The sequence below is a fragment of the Hippichthys cyanospilos genome, unplaced genomic scaffold, assembly GCF_059441005.1.
Source record: "Hippichthys cyanospilos isolate Australia breed blue-spotted pipefish unplaced genomic scaffold, RoL_Hcya_1.0 HiC_scaffold_74, whole genome shotgun sequence".
Lineage (NCBI taxonomy): Eukaryota > Metazoa > Chordata > Actinopteri > Syngnathiformes > Syngnathidae > Hippichthys > Hippichthys cyanospilos.
In genome coordinates, this window is record NW_028283430.1 from 60,230 (window position 1) to 73,805 (window position 13,576).

Sequence of the window (13,576 nt, forward strand, 5' to 3'; positions counted from 1 at the left end):
TTTTATTTGATTTGAGCATTATATCAACAGAGTAGAAAAAATTACAACACAAACACACATATAATACTCAAAAGGAGTAGGATGAAGTTCAAAGAACTTATAACTATTCTCCAATGACAAAGCCGTTTCAGATATACAGTCCATCAGCAATGACTTGGAATAGGAACAAAATCATTGTTCGCATCACTCATATTACATTTAGATCTTGTATATGGAAAAAACGAAAGATTCTTACATTAGTGTGAAATGGGAACTAAAAAATTCAATCATCAAATAACTATTTTTTTCCTCTCTGCATATATAAGCAGAAAGTGATTTATATAAAGCTTTTTAAAGTGCACCACATTTTTAGCACCTTTGATTTCTTCAAGGCAGATCCAAAGATTTACAATAAATCTTGTCACACACATACACATTTGGTGTAAATTGGGAATATGGGTTTTTAAAATTATGTTTTCTCTTCAAAATATACATTTCTTCACTTGTGCAGAACATTTTTGGATGTTTGCAGGGAGTAAATTGTTGTGTATCTTGAACATAAACCAATTTGTTTTAAATGTTATGAGGTCTTTGAACTTTAATGTTTTTAACTGAAGAAAGAGGGCATTTGTATGGTCCCAATATCCCACAGAACTAGTGATTCATATTGCTTTCTTTTGTATGATGTACAATGGTTCAATATTACACTTTTCCCCCCCCACACCTCTACACCTCTTTCAAATTCAACGTTATCGATCATAATATGTGATTGTATATTCATAATTTTCTGACCAAAGAACATAATCTTGGTTTTTAGTGTATAGTATTTAGTAAGAATTTATTCCATGCAAACCAATTTAGTAGCTTATGTAATTCATTTTTAGTTTTTGGAATAGGTTTTTAAAAATTTTCACCTGAGTGCACGATTGTAGTATCTTCTTCAAACCGGATACATGTTAGTTTTTCAGACGCCAATGTAACACTTTCCAATATACTTAATATATAATAGACAAAGCTTTGGGCCTAGTACAGATTCTTGAGGGAGCCCGCATACAACGCTGCCGCACACAGATCTGTAGTGTCCCCAGTGAACATACTGAGTTCTGTGAGTTAAGTTACAGACTTTAACCAGATAAATGCTGTTCCTCTGATCCCATATTTTTGTATTTTACCAAGAAGTATATCGTTATCCATAGTGTCAAAAGCTTTTTTCAAGTCAATAAAAATACCAACAGCTTCAACCATTACATATGTACGGGGGCTGCAAAACTATTGTTTATTTGAAAAGCTGTATATTTTTTGATTTAGCGACAGTTGGTGGACGGTTCCATCTCATTCGACTAAAACCGGGAAAAGAGTGTGTGTTGCGGAGCTTCATGCTGTGTCACCGTCATCCCATCAGATTACATTGATGACATACACCTTGTCAACCCCAGATGGATTGGTATTTTAGAACCACCTACCAGATGGTTCAGAAAAGCGGTTCCATAGTAATTAGTCCTTCCTGGAAAAGTAAAATGGCATCCGCAGACACGTAAGGCTGTTTCAGCGTGGAGTGGGGCTAATGGAAAAGCAACATTTGTATATGTTTGGTAGCTGGGGAGGAACTACATTTCTAATTTGGTACTTGTGCCGAAAAACTGACCAAGGAATTGAACGTCGTCAATGAACCTTAAGCAACTTGAATTCCAAAGCATGTCCGCGATAAAAGCCATTACAGTTCTAAAAGAGCTGTGAAAAGTGTTATTTTTCATGCTTTGGCTCACAAAAATAAGTTTTTCTCTGCTTGGACGCCATAGCAGTAATCTGTAGGGGGAACAGATACAATTGTATTACAGTCACACATACCAACATTTTTTAACATTTAACAATATACTTTGACATTCTGCTGGAAACAAAAACAAGGACAAATGTACAGGTGCTAGTTCATTGTAGTAGTTCCAAGTAGTACGAGTAAGAATAAGATCAGCGAATATCACACTATATCACCATGTGTTTAATTGTACCTGTCGTGAAGCGGTCGTCGCACGTTGCTCAACATCTGTCAGTCTTCTTTGGAGTCGAATAGCCTTCTCTTGAGACTCTGCTAGCTGTCTCTCATACTGGCCATAAAACGCAAAGCCAAGCATTAAACAGTTTTAAAAGGATAGTTCACAGTGTGTGACACTCTTCAATGCACTCGTGTGTTGCACACACCTCTTCATTTATTTTGAGGTTATTCATGAGTTGGATCTCTAATTCATGCGACCGCTGCTTGTGTTGATTCAGCTCCGCCCTGAAAGACAAAAGAAATCGTCAAGACACCAGTGACAGATCACACTTACTAAGGTACTTTGTGATAAAGAAGAAAAAAGAAAATGAGAGAAACCTTTAACCTTCAACGACTGGCAACAAGCCACAGCCTCTTATGCCAACATTTGGTAATTGTTTTAATTACAGGTGTGTGCATGATATTTTTTTTTTAAATTATCATTATTTATGCATTTATTTTTACAAATAATGGCAGAATCTAATGTGTTAAAACTGGCAGTGGAGAATCTGCACTAAGATCCTTCAAACATGAATTCAGTCATCAATTCAAGGGTTCTTACTTCATATTTTTCATTTTATTTTCAAAGGCTTGGGCCATGTTCTTTCCCTCGTCTTTCCAACGCTGAAGACTTTTGTTCTGCGCAGTGAGAAGGCGCATCAAGTCGGCACTCGAGTTGCGACTGCTCTCCTCGAGGTCACTCATCTGTGCGCTAAGAGTCTTTTCTTTCAGGCTGTACTCTTGCTCCATCTGTGAAACCTGGAAAATGAAAAGAATATACATATTCACCTCAATTTGAGGGTACGCTTCGTTTTTGTAGCCTTTCTAGCGTTTTTCTTTTCTTTTCCCATACCTGTTGTTTGGCTTTCTTTTGGGCAAGCAAGGAGGCCTTGCGCAGTTCATCCATCTCTTTGTGTATTTGAAAGTTCTCCTGTTGCAGTTGGAGTCGATCGTCGCTGATTTTGACACAGTCCTCTCTCGCTGCAGCCAAACAGTCCTTCAGTCGCTGAACTTCTTCCTGACTGCGGGATAATTCTTCATTGTAGCTATGGATAGAACAAAGAAAAAAAGATAGAATATATGAACAAAGTGTTGTACATCCAAATGGTTATAAGGAATCTGAATGAGTAGTTGCCCTGCGGATTAAAGGAAGTTATTAAAGGGTAAATCCAGACAAAAACTGAATGTAATTCCTCAAATATTGGGCACACCTGTGTCTAGGAGGCACCCCTAATTTAGGATCAAATTCTAGTATTTTCTAGTTTTACGTGCAAAGAACGCAACAACAGTTTGACGATAACAACGATAAAACACGGACAACATCGCAAACCATCAATAGGATGGAATACATCGTAATGCACACTCACAAAGTCACTGACTACAGCAACGCTAAACGCTAAATGGCAATGGGTAAAACAGGAAATGGAAATACGGTGCGGCCTTCCGGATTAAAAATGCACATTTCAAAACAAACTATAAGTAAACCCTACAAATTGAAACGCTTGAAGAATTCTTAACACAGAATAAGCCTACGTAATCTTTGTAATTTCTTCATATTTTCTTGTTTTTATATCCATAAATTATGTATTAATCGTCAGAAATCAGAATTCATCTACCTTCTCTCTTGCACTAGTCTGTTAAGTTTCTGGATACATCCACATCAAACATTGTGGCAGCTTCACCGGTTTCCAACCAGCCCTGATACAAAAATGACTTTCTTCTGTAATGTCCCTGTGCGTGAACAAGGATGGGATCGGACATTGGTTCACTCTGCATGCTTCTTTTATTGAAAATGACAGGGTATCAACCGAGCTGCTGTTAGTCCCAACTGATGGACTGGCTGTTAACAGCTCTAACTAACCTCTGCCCTCTAGCTTGTCCAATTACCACAATTATTGTCAGTAAGAATACATTTGATACGGAAATGTGCATGTACGTAACATAACTGGGCTTACATGTCTGAATGATGCAATCTTCCTCGGAAGTCGTCGAATAACAAAATTCTAATCTTCGCTTAATCGTTTATAGGACCCACCCATACTTTTGGCTTTCATTTTTGGGAACAAAAAAACAAAACAAACATGTGTTATATTTGGGGAATTACGGTACTTGACAATATTTTCTGTGTGGTCACACAACAAGTCTAAAACACAGCCTTCTGATTTATATTGCATTTGTGGAATATCATTTAAGCGTAAGGGGACAGTCGTTTGCTACTCGCTCGAGTGAAAATAATGTCACAGTTGTTTGGGGCTCAGGTCAGGATCGTCACAGCTCAACGATTTCCTGAGTTTGGCTCTCTGACACTCGCAAGTGGAGTTCTGGAATTGGTGAACAACGGTGGATTTTACTGCTTATTTTCTATATTCCACGAACATATTTTTAATCAGGATACCAAGATTTAGACTAGCAGGGACACATAAAATATTTTTGCAAAGAACAACTTTGACTTGACTTCCCCTTCAACCAGTAAGTGGAAAGTCACAAGTGAAGTGTTTGGGTGTTCCACTGACCTCATTTCCATCTTTTTTAGTTTGCTTTGTGTACTTTGTAAAGTGATGCTCATTTCATCCTTCATTCTCTCTGCATTGAGACACCTCTGGTGAAGGATATCAAATTTCCCAGGCTCTGGTTCTGCACGACCCTCTTTAACCACCTAAATCACAAACAACGAAAACAAAATCAAATATTGGCTCATGAAGTCCAGAGAATAAACAGCAAGATGTGCGACTGACTGGCATAATTGTCAGTGTAGTAATACCTTTGCCAACTCCTCTTCTAAAGCTTTTCTCTCTCGCTTAGACCTCTCACTTTGAGATTCTTTTTCTGCACACTCCTACAAACAAATGAGGAGAAAAACAACAGAAACCATGAGTTAATAGATAGTGACTGGATAAATACCATAGACTAAAAATGGAAGGGATTTCCACGTGATTTGGGAACATACAGTAACTCCGCTCGTGTGGCAGATTCTTACCAGTTGCAATAAAGACAGCTCCTCAGCCATACGACGGAGTTCAACATTGCATTGCTTGCGTATGTTATCCACCTGTTTAACATTAATGTCATACAGTTCCAATAAAGCACAGTCCATTTGAATTTTGTTTTTTTAATAAGTGGATCTGATGATACATTTAAAACTTTGGTGAAATCTTGATGTCACTGAAAAGGACAAAATCATTGCAACAACTACCTTGATATATTCGAGCGGACTATTGTAAATAACGAATCCACAACTGTTATAATAATGTGCTCATAGATGACTGTAATCTACTTTATTATGGAGTCAGAAAGTCCTCCGTCATGTGTATCCAGTTGGACCAAATAATGCCGCTTGCATAATTGAAGCGCATAGGAGAGAGCACATAACTCCAACTGTGCCATCACTTCACTGTTTCCATGTACAGTCGGCCCCCGGTTTACGAACACCCTGTTTTACGAACAATTCGACTTACGAGCGTGGACCACGGAGATTTTTGTCCCCCACTTACGAGCAAACCTTTCGTCTTACGAACAATCGGACATGCCGGCCATTGTGTATGCAAATATATTTTCGCTTAGTTGCGTCAACAAAATCAGCAGTTGACGCTTGTGAGAAGTAACGTGAACGCTATTGCTCTTACAACGTCACAGTCACTGTCTCAGTCACAATGTCAGTCACGGAGTCAGTCACGGAGATGCCAATATGCTATTGGTCGATTAAGGTCACCCGGTCTCACTCACGGAGATGCTATTGGCCGGCGTCACGTCAATCACAGAAATGCCGATATGCTATTGGCCGAATGCCTTTATCTAGCTTGATGGCACAGCTGGTCGGGATGGAAGGAAGGAGAGAAAATGAGTGAAAAACGGAAGGAAGGAATGTTGTGAAGACTTTGCAAACTTTATCTGTTAGACATAGCTTCTAAAATTGCTAGTAGCGGTAAAGGAAGAAGTAAGAGGATGATATGTTTTAGCATCTCCGTGACTGACACCGTGACTGAAACAGTGACTGTGACATTGTAAGAGCAATAGCATATCAGCGTTGGTCTCTGCTCCCCTCTGCCTCCACCCAGCTCAAGTCACGTTGCTAAAGGTAAATGTCATTTTTCCTTTGTATATGTTGTTTAATTTAACTGTACATTAGATTATGTTACTCATTTTTAATATGTGTATAAAGTCGTGATGTTTTTACCTAAGGTTTTTGCACGCATCGCACGCATTCACGAATTAACATAGGTTTGGATTGCCCGTCATACGAGCAGTTCGAGTTACGAGCGTAGCCGCTGAACGGATTAAGTTTGTAACCTGGGGGCCCACTGTACTTTTAAGAGTTCATTCTTAAAAGTTTTTTATTTTTATTTTTTTTCCCTGAGCTCTTGAAATCCCTTACATTTGCCTCAAATTATTAGTACCGACATAATTGGACGTACCAAGGACTAAGTGGAGGTTATTATTGTTATGACTGTCAGTTTAATGTTCATCAGATTGTGTTCGTCAGATTTTTACTTGTACAGCAGAAAGTATGCAAGAACGGTTGATTAAGGAATCTATAATTGAAGTTGAGTGTATTTTTTCCATCAAGGGAGTAGAGAAAATCCATCACCATTTAGCTGAGAAGAAACGGCAGGAAAAAAAAAGCTTGCTAAACGAGCAGTTTAAATGTTGGATAAAAAAATAGAGTACATGAGTACATTTTAAAAATGTCTGCAAAAATAATCTCACTGTAGTTAAATAAATTTACCTCTTTTCTGGTGCGCACAGCAGCATCCTCAATTAGTTGTGGAATAACTTTCTTTGTCTTCTCAAGTTCCTCCATCATCTGCTTCTCTCTCAAGAGAGCCTAGGGGGAAAAAGTATCTATCATTAATTCATACCAGTTCTAAATATTCCTTGCACATATTTCCTCCAAATAAAATGCAGGGAAAGGCGGCTTGGTGGAACACTGGTTAGCACGTACGCCTCAAAATTCAGGCACTTGAGTTCAAATCCACTTTGCTCTGGCCTTCCTGTGTGGAGTTTGCATGTTCTCCCCAAGCCCCTCTGGGTTCTCTCCGTGCACTCAGGCTTCCTCCCACACTCAAAAAACATTGATGGCAGGTGTATTGGACATACTAAATTGTCCTTGGGCTTGATTGGGTGCGTGAATGATTGTTGTTGGTTTTTTTTATTTTATTTTTTGAGTGGTGTTACTATAAAGAGGGCACAAAAAGAAATGTTTTTTTTCCCACATTGTTTCGGTGGTATGAAAATGGAAACACAGGTTTATAGTATTTCAACGCAACTCAATATTTTCCCACTGTAAAAAAACATTAAAAATATTTACAAACAGTCTAAGAGATTTGAAAGCTGAGTAAAGAAATATAAAACAGTTTACTAAAATGGCTAAATCTAGACAGTGCAAGTACATTAAAATATAAAAATAATTTTAAAATACTTTTAAATACCTTAAAGGTGCATAGTGTAGTGTTACATCTTCTTGAAGTGTATAGTGGGGTTTTAAAATTAATAACGATCGAAATATTACAAATTTTTCCCTTAATGGTAGGTATGCAGGGCTCAAAATAATATTTATTGCAGAGCTGGTTTGTGAAATATTGACTTAAGTTATTAGTTATGAATGTTTAATGCATCAATTACCTCTTTTTCTGCAACAGTTCATTATGTGCAACTGCATTTGAAAGCACAATAAGTAGTTGTTTTCATCCTCCATTTTTTTTGTCAGCAGCTACCGCAGATGATTGGACAAGTCAGGTGAATGCAAGCTAGCGCTCGAAGAAAAACTTCAAAATAAAAGCTTGTTAAGGGTATTATATTGACGTCTATGTATCACTTGGTGTGTATATTTTGAAGTTAGCTAACGTAGCTCATTGATGGCATGCTGCGCAATGTTGTTGCGGTTCTTAAAATAACTCTCCTTATGCCACAGCAGATAGACAATTCCAGTTGAACATAGAGCCTTTTTGAGAAAATACACACACATTTATTTTTTTCCTCACCCAGCAATCAGCAAACCACGTATAGCCTGAACCATGGTGATTGCGCTGTACGGATCACAGATTTAGGCTAACGAAATCTGGCACTCAAACACAAACTGCCGTTCAACACCATTTGAGACGGTCAGCAAGCACTTCATTGTCAGCTTAGAATTTTCATGTGTTTACATGAGGCACAGAGTCCAAAATTTAAAAAGCAAACAGCAAAGCTTAACAACCATATTTGAAGCATTGGGTCTGGAAAACATGAATTTAAAGAAATCCACACTTAATCGTATGTTTTACTGGCAACTCATGGGAACATATTACCCAAAAGAACATTTAAAAATGCCTTCTGAGAGTGATTTTTCCACTCCTGAGACGGATAAGAACAGGTGGATTTTGCTGATTAGGTCATATTCGGAAAATGCAATATTTATCAAAATTCTATGTTTGGACTTGTTGGGGAAGACGGCGATGAAAGAGTATGCGTTACCTCATTCTTCTGCAGTACAGCTTCCTCAGCTATCTGTACACTCTCTCGAATTTTGTCCAGAGCATCATACTTCTCCTGCTCTAAGGTATTGCATCGGGCCTTAAGGTTCGCTGACATTTGCTCCCACATAGTCTGTTCTCCTCGAACATCATCTGCCTCCTGGGATGTCGTTTTGAGCCTCAGAAAATGTGGGGAAAAAAAAATAAATAAACTGACTGTGAACTGCACAAAGTACCCCATAAATGAATGGCTATGCAACTGGGTTCTACATTAAGTCTTTTTGAGTGGTCATCATAATGAGCCAAATTGAGATGCTCCTGCCAGAATCAGCACTGTCCCTGTTTATGCCGAGCATTGGGTGGATAAGTCATACGTACGTCACAATTTGGTCAATTTATTTATTCAAGCATCTAGTTATACTTAGGGTTTGGTTTCAGTCCCTAATGAGTCTTGATTCCAATTCTTAATTTTTTAAAATGTAATAATACACATACAAAACAATAATACAGCGGGGTCCTGATGGTCGCCTTTATTTGGGGAAGTCAGCGGGAAGAGCCCCACACACCTCCAGTGTTGCTGCAGGGCCCACCAAGAAACGCATCTGAACGGGTCAGTGACTGAATGGGTCAGTGACCGTGTAAACGTGCTACAGCTTCAGTGGCAGAAGAGGGCTACATGCTACACACACACGCATGGCTAAATTTCAAAACCTGAATGATGCCATAATGACTAATCGCTTACCAATTTTCTGTGCCCAACCCTATAGTGTCCTGGTCAGATTGTAGCCATGGGCCATCGGGCCCCTGCTTTGAGTATGTCTGCCCCAGTACAGCAATGTACAGCAGTACACAATGGAGCAGACATTCTCAAGCAATTAAGCCTATGGAATAAGACATGTAATGTGAAACTAAAATACTTCTGTACTCACCTGGTCTCTTTCTGACTGATGGTTGACTGAAGTTGTTGAATTCGTCTCTCTGCTGCTTCCTCTCGACTCTGAGTCTCAACAAGCTCTTCCTCCTGAATACACACATTGTCTTTACAGCATATATATATGTGTATATATATATATATATATATATATATATATATATATATATATATATATATAGTTGAGAATAATTTCAACAAAGAAGGATTTCGGTCAATTGTGAACACTGGACAGCTCATGTTGCATGAACCGCTTAGGCCAACCAAGCGGATACCACCTTTCGAGTTTGGTGTTGATCGGCAGCGAAAGTCAGCCATTTGACAACCATCTAACATGAGGGAGGGAGCTCCCGTTCCATAAGAGCCGCATATTGCCTGTCTTCAATATCTCCCTCTTTCAATGCACCAGAGTCAAATACAAACGATCGTTATCACGTATCCACTGAGCTTTTTGCTGAGCTGGTCATTTGAATCAGGAGTGGTGAGGAGGTTGGCATCAAAAACAGACATGTTAAGGCTCTCAAGGAATTGGGAGTTCCCTGGCCCTGATCTAATATGCGCAGATAGAATAAGCATGTGAGTCTCTTTCTCCCACATGCACATGCAAGAATTTAATTTCTGGCTATTAAAGCGGTAGTGTTAAATTCTTAGAGGGGTGCAGCACACGTACACTACAGTGTCTCAGAGACCATACTTTGCAAGTCTACATCAAGTGAGCAAGCAAATACAAATCGCCATTGGTCTCAATGCACAACAGCGCAGAATTGACAAAAATCATACAAAAATATATGTTAGTTACTCTGGGCTTCTGCGGACATCAACAAAGAAGCCACAGCCAGAGGTGCCCACCTAACCGACAAACTGACACAAGCACTGCACAGTTCGAACTCCATAACAAAAATTGTTTCTAAACGTAAACAAAAATGCAGTCTTTCCAGTCAAGTAGAGAGCAGAACAGTGATCAGGGCATATAAGGATTAACAACAAGCACCAACACAGCTGTTCCAGGCCGTTGTCTCCAAGGTAAATTCTTTTGTATCACCATGTTTTTGCTTGAATTTATTTTTATGTTTGGTGGGTGAATTGAAATGCGTACAATAACTAGTTATCTTACATCCCAAACTGATTTCTGTGCCCTATCGTAGTACTTTCTTGTGTGCTGTGGAACCCATCCCTTTCTCTTCCTTCTCGTTATTTTATTCACGCCTGGCATACAAACTTTATTTTCCTCTTTATTCCATTTGTGGTATATAAACCTTTTTTCTCTTTTCTTTTTATGTGTGATTGGCATACAAACTAGATGCTTACTCAGCTGCACACAAGATGCAAATCAACATCTACAATTTAAATTGCGTTCATGAAGTTTTCCTCCTTTGCTTTCAGTAACTGAAAGAAATCTGACAACCTCCATCTGAGGGGTGCTCTTCATGTAATATAATCAGTAATACTAGATCTCTCTCTCTCTCTCTCTCTCTATAAAATTTGTTAAGAAATGTTGATGAGATGAACCACATTAATTAGCAAGTTTTTGAAACTTATTGTGGATTTTTAAAATGAATAACTCTCCAAAGTTTACACAGCACACATTTATATGAGACAGCCACGTGCCACCAAGCCATTGAAATATAGTATATGCATAAAACAAATATAGTGTGGATTAAATACATAAAAACGTAGACTAGTGTTGTGTACCTTGCCAGATACAATCAAGTGAAACAGAGTGAGCCCCCACCTTCCGACAAAACCCAATTTTTGCATATGCTGATCCTGTCCAGTTTGTCCAGCAAATTGTGTTTTCCTTGACTGACACCATGTTGATTTTAAAAAGTGATACAATAAAACATTGTAAGGCTTTGAACTAATGGGTGCTATACAGTGGGTAAAACGTCTTAACAATAATTTTAATAACGTAACAGTTGTTTCAGTAATTCTACTCAAGAGCAAGTTATCATATTCTTCTATAACACATATTTGTTCACCTGTCTCTTTAGCTGCCGATGAATTTGCTGGAGCTGTTTGTTCATTTCTTCCACTTTGGCTGTGGCCATCCCAAAATCACTTTTGGTTATTCTATTCCAAAAAACACACACACAAAAGAATTCAATCTGTAGTTTTTCTTTTCATTACCCCTAATTAGCATACCCTAACAGTGTTGCTGGATCCTGTGCTTGGCAACATTCAACAACACATAATTCTAGAGGATTACCTTCAGTGATAGATATTGTAAATCACAAAGTTATTTAGTTACCTGAGCTGACTACGCAGACTCTCCATTTCTGTACTCTGCTCTGTGACCGTTTTTAGGAGCTGCTGATTAGTCTGTGTGCGACAAGAGACACAAGTTTGCCATTTGTGAAGCATCATTTTTATTGTACCATTTGACTCAAAACGAACTGTAGAGATGCTCAACATCCATTTACAACCCTTTGATGCGAATTCGCAACTGTTCTCACATGAGCTCGTAAAAGTCGGAGCCCAAGGTTTGCCCCCTCATTAAAAATACATCAGGTACTCTAAGTATAGTGTTACTCTTGCATCTTCATTTGACACCAGTCAAGACTCCATATGCATTAATGTATACTGCTTGTTTATGTGCAGGTGCAGCACAGCCATTAAACGTGCAGAGAGAGTATTAGGTACAATGATGTCAAGCCATTACCTACCAATTGTAGCTCCTGATTGGTCACTTGGAGTTGGTGCGAGTGCTGGTGAGTAACTAGCATTTGATCCTATGAAGAGAGAAAAATAGTTACTGCCATATGACTTGTAATGAGGAAATGTCAAAATGATTCAATTATCTTAATTAGTACTGTGACATTTACTCCATCAAGTAGTGAAGTACCAGACATGCTTGCTGGCTGTGAATGTCATTGTATGAAAAGTACCCTGAGCTGCTGCTCTTTAGTACTGGCACTCTGTTTATCAGTGAGGCTCTTTTGGTAGGAGTCCTGGAGGCGATCAAGCTCCAGTGCTGCTGTCTGCCACAACTCCATGGCCTGCATTCGCTCCTATTCAAATACAAAGAACTCATTCAAAACAATTCATGCATGCAAAGGGAAAATGCCACACACTTGCTAAACAATATTATAAATATTAAAATTGAAATGAGTTTATGATAAAAGCGCTTCACCCATCCATTGATCTTCTTTCACAACCCTGTTGAGGATGTTGAGCTGCTCCTCCTGAAACTAAGATTCAACTTTCCTTCAGCTCCTGCTCTGTATTACCCCTTAATAGACCTTGCTAGGGAGGAAAATGAGTGTGATCCTTCTGTAGTTCGGCCACAACCTGCTGTTCCCATTCTTAAAAAGGGGTACCACTACCCCTGTCTGCCAAGCCAATGGTTTGATGTCCGTGCAATTTTGGAAAAGGTGTGTATCAAACAAACAAGCCCAAAAATATCCGGGCAGATCTAGTCCAACCTTGGGGCTTCCATATGGAAGCTTTCCGACCTCCTCAGTGAATTCAACCTCAGAGATGGGAGCCTGCCCTAGAGACTCCAAGCCCAGATCCTTTATGGGAAGGTGTGTTGTAGAATTGAGCAGGTTTTCGAACATTGAGGCACAGGATGCGTTATTTCTCGATAAAATGCCAAATGCACTAACAAGCAACACATTCACTCCCATATGCTATAAGTCTTTTGTCTGAGCTGTGAGGATTCTTAAAGCAGTTGAGGGGAAAGTTTTATTTATTTTTTTTTGGATAGAACTACATGTGAAACGTTAAATGCAACCTCAAATACCTCCTCCGATCTAACCATAGTATGTATGTAGATTCCTTTCCGTTTAAAACAAACAAAAAAAATCTGCTGCTAATCAATCCAGGGAGTTATCACGTAAAAAAAAGTATTAAGACCTGTTCAGCCAGCTTGATTTGTTCTTGGAGGTTTTTAAGCACTGCTTCCTCTTCCACTGTGCTCATCTCCACTCCGGAGATATTTGAGGGTGACTGGAGCTGCTTCTCAACCGTTTCCCTCAGTTCTGCATGAAGCCTGCAGTGATAAAACACACAATAGCTGGACAACTAGATTTGAAAACAGAAATAAAGGATAATAGTTCAACTATTGTTAAAGACAGAGGTTTTCTAACCTAAAAAAAAAAAAAACATAAAATGCTTGCAAAGCATGGATGGCACAGCGGTTTTCTCTAAACGCATGACGCAAATACTGTATCAGACGCCAATAGATCC

At 38.9% G+C, this 13,576-nt stretch overlaps 1 protein-coding gene across 2 annotated transcripts in view; it reads right to left on the reverse strand.

The window, feature by feature from the left end:
• The window catches only part of LOC148405050 (sodium channel and clathrin linker 1-like), a 15,748-nt gene continuing 2,172 nt past the window's right edge, over positions 1-13,576 (reverse strand). For both annotated transcript variants that reach the window (XM_088407301.1, XM_088407300.1), the window contains 16 exons: positions 13,244-13,379; positions 12,274-12,396; positions 12,052-12,117; positions 11,637-11,707; positions 11,368-11,458; positions 9,387-9,478; positions 8,459-8,636; positions 6,732-6,830; positions 4,986-5,057; positions 4,770-4,844; positions 4,522-4,664; positions 2,862-3,054; positions 2,571-2,767; positions 2,176-2,254; positions 1,986-2,081; positions 1-1,785 (listed from right to left, as the gene is read on the reverse strand). In XM_088407301.1, the coding sequence (XP_088263427.1) occupies positions 1,723-1,785; positions 1,986-2,081; positions 2,176-2,254; positions 2,571-2,767; positions 2,862-3,054; positions 4,522-4,664; positions 4,770-4,844; positions 4,986-5,057; positions 6,732-6,830; positions 8,459-8,636; positions 9,387-9,478; positions 11,368-11,458; positions 11,637-11,707; positions 12,052-12,117; positions 12,274-12,396; positions 13,244-13,379 (1,774 nt within the window). In that variant the 3' untranslated portion in view covers positions 1-1,722. The remainder of the gene's footprint in view (positions 1,786-1,985; positions 2,082-2,175; positions 2,255-2,570; positions 2,768-2,861; positions 3,055-4,521; positions 4,665-4,769; positions 4,845-4,985; positions 5,058-6,731; positions 6,831-8,458; positions 8,637-9,386; positions 9,479-11,367; positions 11,459-11,636; positions 11,708-12,051; positions 12,118-12,273; positions 12,397-13,243; positions 13,380-13,576) is intronic.